The sequence below is a fragment of the Theropithecus gelada genome, chromosome 7a, assembly GCF_003255815.1.
Source record: "Theropithecus gelada isolate Dixy chromosome 7a, Tgel_1.0, whole genome shotgun sequence".
NCBI lineage: Eukaryota > Metazoa > Chordata > Mammalia > Primates > Cercopithecidae > Theropithecus > Theropithecus gelada.
The window spans coordinates 39,482,869-39,503,678 of NC_037674.1; the positions used below are offsets into that span (position 1 = coordinate 39,482,869).

The 20,810-nt window shown below is 44.9% G+C and overlaps 1 protein-coding gene across 3 annotated transcripts in view; it reads left to right on the top strand.

Annotated features, from left to right (window-relative positions):
* Positions 1–20,810, top strand: part of SNX1 (sorting nexin 1) — a 43,419-nt gene extending 22,609 nt beyond the window's left edge. For 2 of the 3 annotated variants that reach the window (XM_025390433.1, XM_025390434.1), the window contains 11 exons: positions 3,595–3,638; positions 5,789–5,930; positions 6,869–6,947; positions 7,414–7,489; positions 9,596–9,709; positions 9,903–9,996; positions 11,360–11,565; positions 14,627–14,770; positions 16,619–16,699; positions 17,083–17,154; positions 17,792–18,232. In XM_025390433.1, the coding sequence (XP_025246218.1) occupies positions 3,595–3,638; positions 5,789–5,930; positions 6,869–6,947; positions 7,414–7,489; positions 9,596–9,709; positions 9,903–9,996; positions 11,360–11,565; positions 14,627–14,770; positions 16,619–16,699; positions 17,083–17,154; positions 17,792–17,842 (1,103 nt within the window). In that variant the 3' untranslated portion in view covers positions 17,843–18,232. Of the gene's footprint in view, positions 1–3,594; positions 3,639–5,788; positions 5,931–6,868; positions 6,948–7,413; positions 7,490–9,595; positions 9,710–9,902; positions 9,997–11,359; positions 11,566–14,626; positions 14,771–16,618; positions 16,700–17,082; positions 17,155–17,791; positions 18,233–18,264 lie in introns of those variants that run through there. The other variant, XM_025390432.1, reaches the window with a different exon arrangement.

Consider the following 20,810-nt stretch of genomic DNA (forward strand, 5'->3'; position numbering starts at 1 on the left):
CTCATTTATACACATACTTTTGATAACCTTATGAGGTGGGGAAGTCCGTCTGTGGGGTCCAGGTTAAATTGTACTCAAATTGAAGTTAGATCTTCAAAAAGCATAACACTTAACTTTGTCTGAACTTGGATTTTTATGATGGCTTTCCCCTCTCCCAAGCTTGCAAGAGTTATCCCTGAGTGGAGAACAATAGGCCTCGTCTTTCCTTGTTCTAGCTGTAGTCCCTTACAGAAGAGGCTATACAGAGCCTGTCTTCCTAAACAGGAGTGTTTATACAGTTAAGAGGACAAATGTAATTCTCAACCCTCGGTCTATTTGAAACTAGGGACAGGAACTTGTTAGACTTTATGCCAAAATGGTTGTCTTTTTTTTTTTTTTTTGAAACAGGGTCTCACTCTGTCACCCAGGCTGGAGTGCAGTGGTACAATCACAGCTCACTGCAGCCTCCACCTCCCCGAGCTCAGATGATCCTTCCACCTCAGCCTCCTGAGTAGCTAGGACTACGGGTATGCATCACCATGCCTAGCTAATTTTTTTGTATTTTTTGTAGAGACAGGGTTTCACTATGTTGCCTACCCTGGTCTCCGGCCAAAATGGTTGTCATTAAACTGTTGATTTTAGGCCAGGTGCAGTGGCTCACATATGTAATCCCAGCACTTTGGAAGGCCAAGGCAGGAGGATCACTTGAACCCAGGAGTTCAGGACCAGCCTGCCCAACATGGCAAGACCACGACTCTACAAAAAGTAAAAAATTTGCCCTGTCTCTACAAAAATATAAAAAATTATAGAGGCATGGCGGTACATGCCTGTAGTCCCAGGTACTTGGGAGGCTGAGGTGGGAGGATCACTTGAGCCTGGAAGGTCAAGGCTGCAGTGAGACAAGATAACGCTACTACACTCTAGCTTGGGTGACAGAGTGAGATCCTGTCTCAAAAAAAAAAAAAATTTTTTTTATTTGAACTGTTGAGATTTGCTTTTCCCAGACTGTTGCACTGGTAGGATGTTTTTGAGGTTCTTATACAGTTCTGTCATTTAACAGAAAAGGAAATTGAGGACCAAAAAGGAAGTAGCTTTCCTGTTAGGGCACAGTGTGGCCCATGGTAGAGCCTGGGCCAGGATTTTGGATTATATGTCTAGATTCTCTCTTGCTTCTCTAATATTTATGGATATTCTATAAACACATTAATTTTAAGCTAGTTATTCACTGCTTTAAATCCTTGGTGGAATAAGATGAATGAATGGCACTAATTCTCTTAAAATGTAATAAGTCATGATGTCTGAACCAGGAGAGGGAACATACTGGTCTCCTAAGGCTGCTGTAGCAAAGTACCACAAACTGGTTAAAACAACAGACATTTCTCGCAGTTTTGGAGGCCAGAAATCTCAAATCCTGGTGTCAGCAGGCCATTCTCCCTGTGAAGACGCTAGGGAAGGACTGTTCATGCCTCTCTCCCAGCTTCTGGCAGCCTCAGGCCTTCCTCGGCTTGTTGATGCATCACTTCAGTCTCTGCCTTTGCTGTCATGTGGCATTCTTCCTAAGAGTCTCCACATTGCCTTCCCTCTATGCATGTCTATCTCTGTGCACACATTCCTTCTTTAACAAATAAGGACACCAACCTGAGTGGAGTAGGGCCCACCCTAATGTCTTCATTTTAACTTGATTGCATCTATAAAGATGCTGTTACTAAATAAGATCACATTCTGAGGAACTGGGAGTTAGAATTTAAAATGCACCTATTTTGAAGGGGGCACAATTTATCCCATTACAGAGAGGAAATTAAACAGTCCATGGATCAGATGTATTTAAACACAAATCACTCTTGGTGATAAGTTTTCATCTCCTTGCACTGTAGTCTAGATTCTTAGTCATGTTGATGCCAAGAAACCAGCTAATTAAAATATTTTCATATTCAAGGCCTGATCTTTGTAACAACACATTCTGTTTGTGTGGGCTGTTTATTCAACATGTGCTTCTTGTTCCTGCACACATCTAAATAATCTAGAATTTAACTTTTACCAGGATATGCTTTTTAGAGCCTTGGTAATTTGCATGTGTTATCTTCAACTCTGAAATTATTCTGGAAATTTACGTAAATTTAAAACCTTGTATTACTAGCTCATTTGCAGATCTGTGTGCTCTCTACGTACATGCAGTATGTCTCTTTTCATGTTCATTGCCTAAGTAAAAGCAGCTGAGAAACAAAATATCTGAAGATCCTGCTTTTCTTTTTTCTCTGTGTTTGCATTTAGACTTTCTTAATTGCAGGCACTAAATTATGGGATTGACTTCTTGGACATTTGACCATAACTATTCTGCTGTGAATGAAATTTTGATATTACTTCTATAAAGTAAACTTAAATTTCTTTTTTTTTTTCTTTTATCAGTAGTAAACATCCTTAGTAGTATTGGGTAATGTTAATAAGGTGGTTTAGAAGAGTACTAAAGTTGGTAATCAGTATAAAGTAATTTTTAAAGTTTAGCTTATGGGTTCTGTTTTATATACACCCTTTTGGTAGGGGCTGGGGAAGTACAGCAGACAAGCCCTCTGTTCCTGTGTAATCTTCAAATTCTTGGTACATTTTGCAAAAAGCAGGCATTTCCAGCCATCTTACTGAAACCAAGTTGTAATGTGTGACCCTGCTGATCCAGTAGTGCCTACTTTTCCTTCCCTTGGCCCCTCACCCGTCCCCCCAGAACCAGTTCAGGGGCCTAAGCAGCTGGTAACTGTTGACCTAGGTTTTCCTGTTTGATGTGGGAAGGAATCAAGGGTGGGGGAGGCAGGGGACAAAACCAACCCCAAACACCATAGTCCAGCACTGGAGCTGTGTCTGTTTGGATTCTAGAATATGTCTTTTCAGTGCTCAGGGTATCAATGGCATCTTTATCTCCTTAAGTGGTCCAGGTCAGGACATCGCCACAGAGAAAAACAATAGCTTGAATCCCAAATTATTTAACAGTCAAAGGCTTTTTCATAAAAAATAATTGCTCCAGGAAAGGGAGATTTGTGTGACATTAGGCAGCCCAAGTGTCTTCCTGCCAGACCCTTTGCTCTTGGTGAACATGCTAGATCAGAGAGGTCAGTGTCCCCCCCAGCACCAGTGGAGGGGGTTGCGACGATATTTCTGAAAGAGCAAATCAAGCCCAGAGCTACCCTAGGGTAGAACTACTTGTTTCCTTTTACATCAGTTGCTTCCTTCTCCTCCTGCTTTATACAGCAAGAGAATTGTTTGGTTTCGGACAGATGTGTGTAACCAGACCAAATATTGGCATGGTAACAACTGATGGATTGTCAGTATCCAGTGCTGCTTTGTGGAGGGTATAAATGGAGCCTGGCTTTGAAACAGAGGGCTGACTCTCTTGTGTAACTCAAACTGGGACCCAGCCAGCATCCATGGGGGCTTGCTATGTGCCACAGAGGCCCTGAGGCAAAGTAGGAACTGGATTCTAAGATTGCATATAAAGCTTGGAGATGAAACAAGTGTCCCTTCTTATCCAGGGTTCCTATGGCTTATGATTCCTGGTTAAATGTTAGTTGGATTGGCACTGCTTTGGTTTATAAGATAATCTTCTCCTGCTTTCTTGTTCTCCCACAGGGGATGGTATGAATGCATATGTAGCCTACAAAGTTACAACACAGGTGAGTCCAGGTGACCCTGCTGAAGACCATCTTCATAGACTTTGGTGCTTATACCAAGGTCATCATTCAGATTATTTCTGGGTATCTCCGTTGTTTCTTTGCCAACATCTTCATGTTTACTCAAGATGGAGCAACCCTGCATCCCCTTGATAATCTCATCTGGGTACTCCAGACTGAGTCTTTTTAATACTCTTCTAGAAAGCTAACATTTCAGTGTGATTCTGTGAAGTCATGTGGTACATCTGATACAGCTCTGTCCCTTTTAGAGAACCATGTGGTGTGGAGCTAGATTCACAGATTGCCTTAAACTATCTTTTAAAATCTTCAATGCTTCTGAGGTTTCAGAGAGCTCCTTGTAATACTTAACCTTTTGCCCCTCTGGTCGGGTCTTCTTTCGTATATAATATTAATGCATAGAAAATGTACACAATGTGGTATACAAGTTATGAAACATAATGAATGAAGCTCTAAATTACCACTAGTCTTGAGTACCACTGAATCCACTTACGTGTTTTTCCATCATATCCTCTGCCTCACACCGTAGAGGCGCCCTTTCTCCTGAGTTGTCTCTCATTTCTTTTATAAGAAATCTTTACACACACACACACACACACACACATATATATATATGACTGTTTTGCTTTGTTTTGAGTTTCATAAAAATAATATCATGCTGATAATTGTGCTTGCTTTATTTAGTATTGTTTCTTTCACCCATCCTTGATGGTCATAGCTGTAGTTAGTTCATATACCACAAAATATTTGTGTTTTCCTGTTGTGAACATTTTCTCCTGGTAACATGTTTCTGGTTTTTGTAACTGGGAACTTTCTTGCATGTCTCTAGGGCACATGTGGAAGGGTTTCTCTAGAGTATGTAACCAGGAGTAATTCCCGTGGGTCATAGGTACTGCAAATATTGGACACAAGGAATACAAACTGTTTTTTAAAGTCTTTGTACCAATTTATACCCCATCAGCAGTGTATAAAAGTTCCCATTGATTCACTTCCTTGCCAGCAATTGGTGAGGCCAACCTCCTTAAATTTTGCCTATCTGGTGAGTATAAAGTGAACTCTCATCATGATGTAGGCCTAACCTTTTTTGGTAGAAATCTGCTTTGTATTGTATCTCTACTACTTGTTGGCCTGTGTCCTGTGAACTCTAGATTATGATACTTTAGAGGTTACTGTCTACAGCTTAGACATTTCATCCAATTCCCACCCTGCTCCTCACCTGCTTCCCCTTCTTAGAAGCACTTTTTGTCTGTCTTTAGTTTGGCTGCTATAATTCCAGCAGCTTATACCCTTAAATAAGTCAATGAGGCCTGGCGCAGTGGCTCACACCTGTAATCCCAGCACTTTGGGAGGCTGAGGCAGGTGGATCAACTGAGGTCAGGAGTTCAAGACCAGCCTGGCCAACATGGTGAAACCCCATCTCTACTAGAAAACTAGAAAAATTAGCCAGGCGTGGTGGCAGGAGCCTGTAATCCCAGCCACTTGGGTGGCTGGGACAAGAGAATTGCTTGAACCCGGGAGGCGGAGGTTGCAGTGAGCCGAGATTGTGCCACTGCACTCCAGCCGGGCAAGGTAACATGTGCCTGTATTCCTAGCTACTTGGGAGGCTGAGGCAGGAGGATCGCTTAAGCCCGGGAGTTTGAGGCTGCAGTGAGCTGTGATCGCACCATTGCATTCCAGCCTGGGCAACAAAGTGAGATCCTGTATCAAAAAAAAAAAAGCCAATAAAAGATGAATGGGTTACTGTAGAATTCTAGCTTTAAACTAGAACTGAACATTTCTTTCTTTAGAACAAGAGTTCTTAACCTGGGAATGAAACTATATTTGAATTTTTATTTCCTCAAAGGTCACCATGGCTTCAGATGTATTTGAATTTAATTGATTGCCTTTATAATCCTATATATTTTTTGCATTTAAAATCATTATTGTGAGAAGAGCTCCTTAGGCTCCCAGACTGCCAAAGGGGGAACTATGGTTTTAAAAAGTTTAAAGACTCTCTGCCTTGGAGAAAGTTATTTACCAGGTGACTGAAGGGCAGGGATCTGGGAAATGGGTTTCTTTAATGTCAATTGGATGGCTTTCAAGACACCATCTCCTGTTTGGAATGAAATTGCCTTGTGTTTTTCCCCATCCCCAAGACGAGCTTACCATTGTTCAGAAGCAAACAGTTTGCAGTAAAAAGAAGATTTAGTGACTTTCTGGGTCTTTATGAGAAGCTTTCCGAGAAGCACTCTCAGAATGGCTTCATTGTCCCGCCTCCACCGGAGAAGAGCCTCATAGGTAAGTAAGCCTGTGGTCTTCCGTTCCACTCGGATTGTTTTCCTTTGCATTCTCTGCAAAATTCACTTACTGTTTAGTATATGAGACTACTTCTATTAACAGTCTTGTGGTGAGAAAAGAGACATTTCCAGTGTTTTCCAACCCTGGAGGTCTAGAGAAAAATAGAGTATTTTGGCATGTTCTCTTCTTGGGTGCAGTAGGAGCTCTGGGTTTAGCCTCCAGAGTTGTTATGTTCGTTTGTTTTCTAGTGGTCTTTAGGAGTCTTAAATGATTGCGGTTCCCTCCAAATTGAAATAGACTACACTGGATTGGGGTCAGAGGGTCAGAGGAAGGAACCTCTTCATTTTTTTTGTTTTTTTTGTTTTTGTTTTTTGGTGTTTGTTTTTGAGGTGAAGTCTTGCTCTGTCACCAGGCTGGAGTGCAGTGGCGTGATCCCAGCTCACTGCAAGCTCTGCCTCCCAGGTTCAAGTGATTCTCCTGCCTCAGCCTCCTGCATAGCTGGGACTACAGGCGCCCACCACCATGCCCAGCTAAGTTTTGTATTTTTAGTAGAGATGGGGTTTCACCATGTTGGCCAGGCTGGTCTTGATCTCTCGACCTCATGATCCGCCTGCCTTGGCCTCCCAAAGTGCTGGGATTACAGGTGTGCACCACTGCACCCGGCCAGGAGCCTCTTCATTAACATCAGTTGATGTTTGTACTCAGGGTTCCATGGCCGCCTTTTTAAGAAAATGTATTATCTGCAAATCCTAGAGTTTAGAACCTTCAGCACTTAGAGACTAGTTTTCAAAAATGGCTCTCAAGTAAAGAACCTTTTGTTCATCCCTGCACATGACATAGAAGTGGCTTAGGTTGTATGCATTGCCTTTCCTCCTGCTGACACTTGAAAAAAAAGAAAGATGATTTATGGTTATTTTGCTTTTTAAATTCCATTCTAGGGATGACAAAAGTGAAAGTTGGGAAGGAAGATTCTTCTTCTGCAGAATTTCTTGAAAAACGGAGGGCTGCTTTAGAAAGGTAAGTTCCATACAGCCATTTTCCTGAATAATGTGAGGACAAATGAGAAGCTGAAAAGTGAGTCTAAATGATGAGACAGCCCATTGAGTTAGAGATGAAATGTGAATGAATTGAAGTTCCTCACCTCCATATTATCTCTCAACTTTTCCTGAGTTGCCTATTTTCCCACCTTGGGAATAGGCCATCTTCTGTTTTTTTCCCATCCCGAGTGAGCAGGCAGTCATATTCTTAGACAATCAAATATGAATGGCTCTGAGGTTTCTTTCTGACCAGTTATTTTTCTCTCCCTTTTTGGAAATGTCAGGAATGTGAACTTGAATATGCTTACAAGGAGAGTCCTACTTAAGTACCTTATCTCAGGGTACTTTAAGTAACAGAAGACGTGGTATCACTGCTAGCGCCGTGTGACGCCCAGAGCCTTCTGAGGCCAGCTCAACTAACCAGATGGTAACTGCTTACCTTGTAGGTACCTTCAGAGGATTGTGAATCATCCTACCATGTTACAGGACCCTGACGTCAGAGAGTTCTTGGAGAAAGAAGAGGTTAGTATTCAGTGCAAACTGAATTTCATAATTTGTGTCTGCTCCTAGTGAAATGAAACTAGTTCATTCCAAAAATATGTGAGCACTTAACATGACTAGTACCAGACTGTATCCTAGTTTTGGGTGAACCCCTGAGAGTGACAAGTATTTTTCAGCCTTTGAAATAAAAGAAGCTCTGCCTGAAGTCAAAAGTAGTTGGTCGTAGGGGTCAAATGGCAGCCTAGTATTGTCTTATTGGATCAACACAGTGATCTATTTGGCAGGTCCTTGGCATGTTGTAGGTTACTTCTTGGCTCAGATTGAATGCATATTTTATGCCAGGCGGGGCATTGGTTAAAAACCAGTTACCACAAACCACAGAACTGCTATGTAGGAAAAGTGTTGATTGAAGTAGACAGTCTTTTTTACAGGCCATGTGTAGGCTAGTCATGATTGTCAAAAATTGAAAACAGCTCAATTGCTAACAGTGGAAGAATTAAGTAAAATATATCAATATAACCAAATATTTGATTCTCATCATAAACAAAGTATACAGAAATGTTAGTACATGGACGTGTATGTTAAAAGAATTATAAAATGTGAAACATGAAATAGCATGTAAATACAGCTGTAGAAACATGTGAGTCATTAAGGATCAAAAGAAACACTTGAGTGAAATGTTTTATCTCACAGGAAAGCAAACTAGAAGGAAGGAAGTGACTGCATAGGGCTATCATTTTGCTTTAATTTTTATTTTTAAATGTTTCTTTCATTTGTATATAGTATGTGTTATTCCAGTGAAGAAAATGATAATAAATGAGGAGTTTTTTTCTCTGAAATGAAATGTTTTAATTAAAAATTCCCTGTCAAATGCTTCAGATCTTTTAGTCTTCTCTTGTGAATATTCTTAAATCCCTTCTTCCTTTTCACCCTCTCATCTTTACTCCATACCCCTAAGCAGGGTATGTCTGTAGCAGCACTGTGGACCCTTTGGGTAAGATAGTTGTTTGTCGTAGGGATTGTCCTCTGCATTGCAGGGGGTTTTAGCAGCATGCCTGGTACCTACCCACTAGATCCAGGTAGCACCCCCTCCCCAGTTATAACAACCACAGTCATTTCCAGACATTGCCAAATGTCCCCTAGGACGCAAAGTGGCCCCAAGTTCAGAACTACTGCCAGGCCGAGCACGGTGGCTCACGCCTGTAATCCCAGCACTTTGGGAGGCTGAGACAGGAGGTTCACCTGAAGCCAGGAGTGCGAGACCAGCCTGGCCAACATGGCAAAACCCCATCTCTACTAAAAATACAAAAATTAGCTGGGCGTGGTGACGGGTACCTATAATCCCAGCTACTTGGGAGGCTGAGGCAGGAGAATCACTTGAACCGTGGAGGCAGAGGTTGCAGTGAGCTGAGATCGTGCCACTGCACTCCAGCCTGAGCGACAAGAGCAAGACTCCATCTCAAAAAAAAGAGCTACTGCCATAGAGTCCTGAACACTAAAATCTGACTTTTTAGCATAGTATGCTGTATATGCTATAGATTTTTCAGCATCCTTTCCATGCCCTAGGAGAGTAATGGGGAGACTGAACAGCAATCAGATTGTTTCTAAATATTTGGCATGCTTGGCTACTAGGTCATCCCTGAAAGTAGCCTTGATCTGAATCAATAATTCTCTTGTCCTTGGATATTTGTTCGCTGAAGAAAATTCGAGGACAGCAAGATTTTAGTGTCTTAAGACTTTTAAGTCCAGTTGTGTACCAAGTATGCTAATCCAAGGGAACTTTTGACTTTTGTTTAACAAGAGTGTGCTTGATACTGAGGCAGTTCATGCCTGGGTAGGCAGACAATCTCAATTTGAGGTCACCTGACTGCGTAACACCCCAGTCTACTTTTTTTCTGTATAAAATATCAAAAGCTGAAAATATTGGCTGATTCTTTTTAATGTGGTTCTTTGATTTTTCTTTACGGACGTGTTGTGGATTCCTCAGACTGCCTTTGAAAAAACAATTTACAGTTCACATAATTTGTCTGGCAAGTTTTGGGCTTGCCATCTGACGGATACTAATTCTTCTGAACCTAAAATAGGGGCAACAGATAACTTGCCATCCCTGCCTTCTTGGTCTTGTAGCTGCCACGTGCCGTGGGTACCCAGACATTGAGTGGTGCTGGTCTCCTCAAGATGTTCAACAAAGCCACAGATGCCGTCAGCAAAATGACCATCAAGATGAATGAATCAGACATTGTGAGTAGCCTTGTGCCTCTTACCTTCACCTACACCTCAGGCTTATAGGTTAGAACCCCTAAGGAGTCCTGAGATTTCTGAGATTAGAAAGTTTTTTATAATTTAGTCCCTTTTTGAAAAACAACTGCTAAAGAAAGACTGCACTGCACCTATAGAAGTAATCTCATTAAAGCTCTGGGCTTTTGTGTTTCAGTGGTTTGAAGAGAAGCTCCAGGAGGTAGAGTGTGAGGAGCAGCGCTTACGGAAACTGCATGCTGTTGTAGAAACTCTAGTCAACCATAGGAAAGGTAACAAGCTCTGAAATGCACTTGGAGCTAGGGGAAATTATTGTCTCTAGTGAACTGGAGATGGGAGGGCATGCTGTTCCAGTCCTCTCAGCCATCCAAGTTGAAATTCTCAGCCCACCAGGTCCTTGATGTTCTGATAAAAAAAAGGGATGCCCTGCATCTCCTGGCAGAAAACATGGTTCAACCACTGTGGGCATTGTACTTTCTACCTGGGAGGGGTGCAGGGAAGCTGTCCCAGATACAGCATGACCTGGGATGCCGGCTTCTGTTGATTTTGAGTTGATGGCTTATATCCAAAATGATGTCATACATGCTTTAGCTACGTGGTCAAACCAGCAATGCGTAAATGCAAGGAAACCACCTGTCTCCTAATCCTTCTGCGTCTCTCTTTAGTGAAATTTGCTTACAAGCTAGTGAAATTTTCCCAGTTTGAATCTTTTCCCTCTCTGCCTTAAACATGCTGATAATTAGAAATCTAAACAGATAGAAGATCCACAGCATAAGGCCAGTGTAAGTAAGGGTTGGCAAACTATAATCTGGCCCATGGGCCAAATCTGACCCTTGTTCCTATTGCCATGAGCTACAAATTTAGGTTTTTACTTTTTTAAAGGAATGAATGGGAGGAGAAAAGAATCTCTAGCAGACTATGTGTAGCCTGCAAACCCTAAAAAAATTATCAGCTGGGCACGGTGGCTCACACCTGTAATCCCAGCACTTTGGGAGGCCAAGGCGGGTGGATCACGAGGTCAGGAGTTCAAGACCAGCCTGGTCAAGATGGTGAAACCCTGTCTCTACTAAAAATACAAAAACTTAGCCAGGTGTGGTGGTAGGCATCTGTAATCCTATCTACTTGGGAGGCCAAGGCAGAGAATTGCTTGAACCTGGGAGGCGGAGGTTGCAGTGAGCTGACATCGTGCCACTGCGCTCCTTTACAAAGATTTTGCCCTACTCTAGAACATTCAAGACTATATGGTGTGCACATATATTCATTCTTCTCTCTTGTACAGAGAGACTACCACTCATGAGCTTTAACAAAAATATAAGAATAGTTTATTTGGCCTGTTTGTTATTTAATAAGTGGGCTTTGGTTCTTCAGGGATATTGGAGCTGCTTCCTTCAGGTAGGCCTAACCAAGTGAAACTCAGGACAAGCTGGTGCCTCTCCCTCCTGCTTCTGTGACCAGGCCACATTCTCTTTACTCTCAGAATACAGTTAACCGTGGTGTAAGTGACTGGGTTGTGGAACCCTCGTTTCCCAGATACACAGTGGGCGGCATTGCTAAGACATGCCATGCGGTGTCAGCTGATTTGTCCCTTTTCCTTGTGAGATCAGAGAGGCCTCTGCTGTCTTTTCCTCCTTCCAGAGCTAGCGCTGAACACAGCCCAGTTTGCAAAGAGTCTAGCCATGCTTGGGAGCTCTGAGGACAACACGGCATTGTCACGGGCACTCTCCCAGCTGGCTGAGGTGGAAGAAAAAATTGAGCAGCTCCACCAGGAACAGGCCAACAATGACTTCTTCCTCCTTGCTGAGCTCCTGAGTGACTACATTCGCCTCCTGGCCATAGTCCGGGTAAGCTTCTGTTTCCTTTTCTCCTCCTTCCCTTGATTTGATTTGTTTTTCTTTTGCTGGTCCTCTTCCCAAGACAGTTTCATCCCATTATAGCTTGTAAATAGGTGTCACTTTTTCTACTTTTAAGAGGAAAGGTATCCTATAAACCAAGCAATCTGTTCACCTGTTAGCTAGTTATCACTGACTCATTTTGAGCCCCACAACCAAGATTCCTAGATGGCATTTGGAGAAAAGATCACTCTTGAATCTCCAAATAGGTTGCCCTTCATTGTTGAGGCTGGACGGTGTCCTCTGTGGTCCTTTCTTTCTTTTTTTTTTTTTTTTGTTGAGATGGAGTCTCGCTGTGTCTCCCAGACTGGAGTGCAGTGGCGCAATCTCAGCTCACTGCAAGCTCCGCCTCCCGGGTTCACACCATTCTCCTGCCTCAGCCTCCCGAGTAGCTGGGACTACAGGTGCCCGCCACCACACCTGGCTAATTTTTTGTATTTTTAGTAGATATGGTGTTTCATGGTGTTAGCCAGGATGGTCTCGATCTCCTGACCTCATGATCCGCCTCCCAAAGTGCTGGGATTACAGGCGTGAGCCACCGCGCCCGGCCTGTGGTCCTTTCTTGCAGGAACGTTGCTTGCAGACCTGATCTCTTGGCCCCCTGGAGCAGTGACTTCCTCAGTCCTTTGATCTTTGCCTCCTTAACAGTAACTGGTGGCTTTGGTGGCTTCCACTTGTCCTTCCAGTATGGGCAGTCAGGTAACTACATGGAACTGGCTTGGCATTGCATGGAGGAGTGTGGCCAGGGGACTGAGAGAGCTCGTCACCAGAGCCTTCCTGTGCTGTGCCACCCCCACTGATAACATTCCAGCCTGCCCCTCATCAAGCACCTCACTCTCTCCTGGTGATCTAGCAGTGTGATTTCCCCATGAGCACTCCCAGGGGTTTAGGTTAAGGAATTGTGACAGTGGTATTAGCTCTCGCATGGCCTCCCTAAGACAGAGGAAAGAACCAAGAGGAAGCCTGGCGCCTACACTCTAAGGGCTTAAGTCTGTCCCTGATTCGGATTGGGATCAGGATGTGTTGAGCCTCAGAGTTAGAACAGTGCCACCCCTCGGTCCCCGTCCCCAACATATCTCCCATTAGGGAGCTTGCGCGTTGTGTCAGGAGCTGAGCTGCTCCCAGGCTGTCGCTTCCTCCGTGGTGGAGTTGCCTCATAGAGCCTGGGAGGTTACTCATTGTCCTCTCCCACTGCTATTTGGTTTGCTGCTAACTCCAGAGTGATAAGAGGTTTTAAAAATAACCTGCTATGTAATTCTTAGAACTGGTCAGGCTACTTAGACTGGAGAGCAAGCCGCAGGAAGGGCACTCTCTGGGGGAAGCTTTCTATGAGGAGCGTTGTTTGGGATCTCTGGGGAGCACAGTTCTTGGATATGGCGCCCAGGCACAGTGAGCTTGTACCACAGGGATGAGGGCCTTGCCTAGAGCTCCATGGGCTGGGGCTGGGGAAGGATGCCTCACGGCACAGAACTGCGAATGGTCTTTTCTCAGAGACCCTCCATCTGCCTGCCTCATGCTTATGAGCCTGGTGGTGGGATTGGAGAGAACAAAGGTTTCTTTTCTGCTCTTCTCTGAGCATGGAGCCGGACCACTGTTAGGCCAGTGGGTTGGGCTTGAGTCTGACTCGGATATGAGGTCACCCTTTACCTCATCTTTTGACATTGAGGTGTTAAGATGCTGCAGGGGTACAGCAGTGACAATAGTGGGGCAGGTGAATTTGGTGGCATTGCATTCCCTAAGGTTCAAGTTTTGGCATAAACCTATGCTAAGGAGTCATAAACAATATTCAGGGAAGGCCAGGCGCGGTGGCTCATGCCTGTAATCCTAGCACTTTGGGAGGCTGAGGCAGGTGGATCACCTGAGGTCAGGAGTTTGAGACCAGCCTGGCCAATGTGGCAAAACCCCATCTCTACTAAAAATACAAAAATTATCTGGGCATGGTGGTGGTCGCCTGTAGTCCCAGCTACTCAGGAGACTGAGGCAGGAGAATCGCTTGAACCCAAGAGGTGGAGGTTGCAGTGAGCCGAGATCGCTCCATTGCATTACAGCCTGGGTGACGAGCGTGAAACTCCGTCTAAAAAAAAAGAAAATATTCAGGGAACTTTTGCAGGACAGCGAGGGAGCCGATGGAACCTGGCTGGGTGGCTGGCCCCAGGCACAGATCGTTGATCCAGGCTGCTGCTTGTGGCCTATTAAGCAAGTCCGGGCAGGTGTGGGTTAGTCAGGCCAGCAGCTTCCTTCCCTGGAAATGTTGATTGTGGTCAAGAAACTGGAAACAAGGAAAACTAGCAAATAGATTTTGGGGAGCTTCTTGGAGGCCTTGGTAGCCTAGAGCAGGTGAGTGTGTGGTTGGGAAAAAGCAGTGTGGCCCTATGGTGGGTTTAGGTGTTGATTTAAAGATTTGTTAAGCTAACCTTGTAGATTATTTGGGTGTCAGTTTAAAGGTTGCGTCCTTAGGGTGGACTTCCCTGACATCTTTCCCAGGCTAAGCTAGGCCCCTGGTTTCATGTTATAGTACCGTGCTGCATTCCCAGTAGTCTGCATACTTGTAATTATCTATTTTAATTGCGAATGTAATGTTGGCCTTTTCCATTAGATGACAAATTTCATGAAAATGGGACCATGAGTTTCATCCACTGTATTCTTAGCTCCTGGCACATGGCAGGCACTCAGGGAAAGTATGTAGCCTTATGAACTGACTGATCTGAGGGAGGTACTTTTGTAAGCCATAGTATTGGTCACTGGCATAAGGCCACCTACTGGCTCCCTGCCATCCAGCCCTGGGAGTAGCATGAAGCAGCATGGCACTGGCCTCCTGGAAGCTTGGAGAGAAGTATTACCCAAGCTTTGCTCCTAGACATTAAACTTCCCAGCTGGGCACTAACATGCGGCTGCAGAACCTGCCCTTGCTCAGTCTGTCCCTGGCGCAGCTGCTGGGAGAGCCTGCCCCGAGGAAGAGCCAGCAGAGCTCTTGAAGAGCTGGTTGTGGTCCTCCTCAACCCCAACCCCACAGGCTGCCTTCGACCAGCGCATGAAGACATGGCAGCGCTGGCAGGATGCCCAAGCCACACTGCAGAAGAAGCGGGAGGCCGAGGCTCGGCTGCTGTGGGCCAACAAGCCTGATAAGCTTCAGCAGGCCAAGGACGAGATCCTTGAGGTGAGTCCCCTGAGGCAGCCCAGCCAGGGGTGTTCTGCTGGTGCCAAATGAACCCAGGTCCCATCCCACCCAGAGGCTTGGAACCCCACAGTGGGCAAGAGTGCTGATGGAGTCTAAAGGGCCGTGGCTGCTGAGGAAGCCTCTGAGAATGACTCCAGGCCTTCCTGAGGCCTAGTCCCCCTGTTCTCTTCCTACTCTACCCAGACTTGTCAAATCAGAATCTCTGGCCCGGCACGGTGGCTCACACCTGTAATCCTAGCACTTTGGGAGGCCAAGGTGGGCAGATCACTTGAGGTCAGAGTTTTTTTTTTTTTTTTTGAGAAAGAGTCTCGCTCTGTGGCCCAGGCTGGAGTGCAGTGGCGTGATCTCGGCTCACTGCAAGCTCCGCCTCCCGGGTTCACACCATTCTCCTCCCTCAGCCTTCCTAGTAGCTGGGATTACAGGCGCCCGCCACCACGCCTGGCTAATTTTTTATATTTTTAGTAGAGATGGGGTTTCACCATGTTAGCCAGGATAGTCTCAATCTCCTGACCTCGTGATCTGCCCACCTCGGCCTTCCAAAGTGCTGGGATTACAGGCGTGAGCCACCACGCCCGGCTTTTTTTTTCTTTTTCTTTTTTCTTTTTTAGATGGAGTCTTGCTCTGTCGCCCAGGCTGGAGTACAGTGGCATGATCTCAGCTCACTGCAAGCTCTGCCTCCTGGGTTGATGCCATTCTCCTGCCTCAGCCTCCCAAGTAGCTGGGACTACAGGCTCCCGCCACCTTGCCTGGCTAATTTTTTGTATTTTTAGTAGAGACAGGATTTCACCGTGTTAGTAGCCAAGATGGTCTCGATCTCTTGACCTCGTGATCCACCTGCCTCAGGCTCCCAAAGTGCTGGGATTATAGGTGTGAGCCACCGTGCCCGGCCGAGGTCAGGAGTTCTAGACCAGCCTGACTAACATGGTGAAACCCTGTCTCTGCTAGAAACACAAAAATTAGCCGAGGCCGGGCGTGGCAGCTCACACCTGTAATCCCAGCACTTTGGGAGGCCAAGGCGGGCGCATCACGAGGTCAAGAGATTGAGACCATCTTGGCTAACATAATAAAACCCTGTCTCTACTAAAAAAAATACAAAAATTAGCTGGGCATGGTAGCACCCGCCTATAGTCCCAGATACTCGGGAGGCTGAGGCAGGAGAATCGCTTGAACCTGGGAGGCAGAGGTTGCAGTGAGCTGAGATCACACCACTGCACTCCAGTCTGGCGACAGAGCAAGACTCTATCTCAAAAAAAATTAGCCAGGTGTGGTGGCACACGTCTGTAGTCCTAGCTACTCAGGAGGCTGAGGCACGAGAATCACTTGAACCCGAGAGGCAGAGGTTGCAGTGAGCCGAGATCATGCCACTACACTCCAGCCTGGATGACAGAGCGAGACTCCATCTCAAAAAAAAAAAAAAAAAAAAAAAAGAATCTTGGCAGGAGGGGTCCTGGCTGGGTCTTTGAAAACCTACGTAGCTGGTTCAGATATGCCTTCTCATGAGAACTAAATTAAGTTTTCCAGGCCTTCCAACCCTGCTGGTGAGTACCTAAACTGGAGGCTGCTGGAGTATCAGAGCCTTCTTGAAGGACCACACTTGGTCCCAAATGCCTGAAATACAGGCATCTCTTTTCCAATCAGCCCCTAAAGTTGCCTTCTGCTGGACTCTGACTTACATGCGAAATCCTCTGTGACACCTCATCTTACCCACAGGGACAGACAGACATGATGATCAATTGAGGCCTCATATGTAAAATTGATGTCCAAATGTGAAGGCTTAGTAATGATGCCATAATATGAGGTGATCCTTTCTTTCCTCTTTCTTCCCAGTGGGAGTCTCGGGTGACTCAATATGAAAGGGACTTCGAGAGGATTTCAACAGTGGTCCGAAAAGAAGTGATGCGGTTTGAGGTAAGATAGAAGATCCTACTTCTCACTTAGCATGCAGTGCATGTTTTAGAATGCTCATGGCCTTCTTTGGGGAGTGTGTGTTTGTTCCTAGGCACAGTGGCAGCCTTACATTTGTGGCTGGACCAGAGCAATTAAACACAAAGCTTGCAGCTGCCACATAACCTCGGCCCCCAGTCCTTTCTTCTCCACTCTCCTCCATCTCCTGCCCTCCCACAAAGCCTTTCAAGGCCTTGGCAGACCCTCTTTGGTTGGAAATTACAGCTATTCCACCTGCTGCCTCTACTTTCTGAGACTGTGTTTGGCCTTGGTCAGCAATAAACACCACTGTCCCATCGAAAGGGAAAGCGAAAACTGGATGGTCAGTGTAGAATCTTGTCTCCTAGAAAGAGAAATCCAAGGACTTCAAGAACCACGTGATCAAGTACCTTGAGACACTCCTTTACTCACAGCAGCAGGTATGTAAGTTGTGTGTGGCCTTCGTCCTCTACTGTCCACTCCAAAGGCCAGCTGCCTCCTTGGGGCTTCTATGACAAGATGTGCAGGCCCTGCTTCTGAGGGGCTGTGCCCTCCTCTAGTCGATCATTGAAAATAGGCCCTGTTGCTCTGACATGGAGCATCCAACAGGGTCTTTTACTAAGCAGGAGGGCCAGGCTCTGCTGCCCTCATTCTGAGGTGAGTTAGTTTTTGAGGACAAACCCCATCTCCCTGTAACTGCTTACCCTTCGAGGAGCCACCCCATGGTACCACCTGGCCTTCCTGAGACTGAGGCCTCATCAGTATGTGAAACAGTGGCCCCACTGTGAGGAGCTAACCGAGCCAGGCAAAGCTGTGGCCAGCACAGGGGTGCTCCCTCTCGGGTGGAGCCAAGACTGTCTTCAGAGACTGGCCTTGCACTTGGGGCCCAGGAACTGCTGCCTTCCCTGTCGAGAGGGAGGTGTGAGGGTCGTGTGGCCTGTGCAGCTGCTCGGAGCCTGCCTTTGTGGGGCAGAGGCGCTTGGCGAGAGCCAGGGTACTGTGCTTGATTCCTCCCAGGCTGGCTTAGGCTCTGCCACTAGGTGGGGGCACTTGCTTACTGTCCCCACTTCTTTGCAGCTGGCAAAGTACTGGGAAGCCTTCCTTCCTGAGGCAAAGGCCATTTCCTAATGGACCAAGGACCCCAGAGCCCACCTGTGTGACGCTGCCTTTTTATACACTGTCCTCCTCCACCTTGATGGACCCCGGTGATGCATCCTGCCTAGGCTGGACTTAACCCCTTCCTCCCTGTCCCCACGACCAACTGTCCCCAGTTACTCTAACCGTTATTTCATTTAGCTTCCATATATATTTTCTTACCTAAGAGAATAGTTTCCTGCTTTAAGCAAAAGACCTACAATAGGTGGTGGAATTATGGGATGGGGTGGAGTATTGATATAAATATATAAATACAAATGTATATTTTTCAGGATGTGGTGTAGGAACTGGGAATAACGTTTTCTGTTACTCCTGATGGTGCCATGAAAAGGTTATGTAATAAAATATTTTAAAATCAGGTCACATGACTCAGAATGTTGGTGGTTTTTGCTTAGGCTGGGGAGCAGTTGGGAATCAGGTCTGGAATACTCCTAACGAAGAAGTTGCCCAGGTATAGTAAGTTTTTCTCTGCCGTTCATGAGTGTTTTGCTGCTGCTTCCCTCTGGAAGTGGGGTTTCTTTCTCTCTGCCTACCTCAGCTACCTGTTCTGAGGGTCTCAATCTGTTTCATATTCCCACTTCTTCAGGGAAGGAGTTTTAAAACATCTCTTAAAATAAGAGGGGCAAAATCTATTAAAACCTATTCTCCTGCAAAGGAGGCAGAGACTTTCTCACTCTTCTTCTTTTTTTTTTTTTTTTTGTATCCCCATCATTAAGCAAGAGCCTTTCTCTTTTGTTCTTCCTGTTTCCCTAAGCTGCTCAGGGTTCTCTGAGTCTTGCCCTCCAATGGCAAGTCTTATTTATAACTAAACCTATTTTTGTCACCCATCAGAACACATCCTCAGTAGACTGTGTGAAGGTCTGATAAGGACTTGATGCTTTATCTCCATAGACATGAAAGCCATGCCCTCTGCCTCTAGATAGGGTGATCCAAGAGCTCCTGAACCTTAGGAGGTTCAAAGAAGCTCTACTGTCTGTGCCCAGGAGGTAGCCTGCCAGCAAGAGCCCCCAGGAGTTGCACGCACAGCCAAAGGGTGTTCACACAGATCTCTGCCGGTCTAGCCAGGGGACGCCAGAGTCTCAGGTCAGTCAAGGCTGGGCTTCCCCCTTAGCTGTGTCCACAGCTGCTCAAGCTGTACTGGTCAGAGTGGGCTTTGAAGCTCCTTTGTTAGCTCGAGCTGCTGACTGCCGCTGTGGGAGCCTTGCGACCTCCAACTCCTCCAACCCAAAGACACTCCTGCCACTGGGGCCCCAGGTCCTGCTCTATCAGTTCTCTTTGGTGGGGGGCTAGGGTTTGGGGTGAGGCAACCTGAGGCAAGACAAGGCAGTAAACATTCTGATTCCCTGTACACTGACGCAGCAGCAGGGGAAGAGCCAGTGCTGCAAGTATTTTTTTTTAACAGGTGAATTTTTTGGAAAAAGTCACTCTCCCTACCCCTCAGTATCCTTATCATCAACTTTGGTTTTATCCTTCCAGTCTTTATTATATGCTTGCTTTTACGTAGTTGTAATAATATACACATACAATATTTTGTATCCTGCTTTTATCATTCAACATTGTACATGTTATAAGCATTTTTCTATATTGTTATATATCTTCACAAAGTTGATTTGTAAAGCTGTGTAATTTGAAGGCCTCCATAGGGTGACTGTACCATAATTTTGATTGATCCCTTGTTGTTGGATTCTTGGTCGGGGGTTGTTTGTTTTGTTTTGTTGGTAATCTTAAAATTTTTAATATAATTTCAGATTTACAGAAAAGTCACAGGAATATCACAAAGAACTCCTATATATCTTTTATCCAGATTTACTGAGTGTTTACATTTTATCCCATTTGCCTTATCTACTTCATGTCGTATTTTCTTAATCATTTGAGAGTAATTTGCACAGATGCCCCATTATGCCCAAAGCGGTATGCATTTCCGTAACAACAGGACATTCTCTTCTAAGAGAAGAAGAGAATTGTTTTAAGTATTATTCAGTATTTTTTTAAGTATTATTGTCAAAATCAGGAAGTTTAACAGTGATTTAATACTGTTATCTAACCCATGATTCATATTTAAATTTTGTCAGTTATCCCAATAATGTCTTTTGTAGCCATTCGTGCAGGATCGTGTGTTACATTTGTAAACGTGTTTCTTAATACTGCAGATTCCTCAGCCTTCTTTTGTCTTTCATTACCATGACATTTTTGAAGAATACAGACTATTTTGTTGAATGTGCCTCAGTTTGGATTTGTGTGATGGTTCTGCATGGCTAGGTGAGGGTTTTGCATTCTGGGCAGGAACATCACAGAAGCAATGTGTCCTCAGTGCATCATGATCAGCATATAATGTCAGCTGGTCCCATTGATGTTGTTAACTCTGTTCCCCGGTTAGGTTGGTGTCTGCCAGATTGCATTTTAAATTTACGATTTCCCCTTTGTAATTTACAAGTAATTTGTGGGGAGATACTTTGAGATTATTTAAGTATCTCGTTCCTCATTCATGAGTTATATAGTATCAGTTGATTAGTCTTGTCGGAGTTATTACTGTCATGATTGACCAACATGATTTCCTAACTCCGTAATGCCTTGTACATTTATTGGCTGGCATTCTACTATAAAGAAAAACATCCTTTCTCACCATTTATTTTTTCACTTGTTTATCAAGATGGATGCAGGGATTCCTATTTTACTCAGAGTTGCAAACCATTGCTTTGATTTTATCTTGATTCTCAAATTGTCCCAGATCTATAGCAGCCTCTTGTGTGTTTTTAGCTTGCCCCCATCATGTTTTGAGTACTTTCTTACCTTCTGGCATAACAAGATGTTCCAGGCTAATCTTGAATGTTCCCTGCCCCAGCCCTGGAATCAGCCATTTCTCCAGGGAGTCTTGGTTCCTTATAATGGAGAATGGTATTTATTTATTTTTATTTGATTTGATTATTATTACTATTTTTGA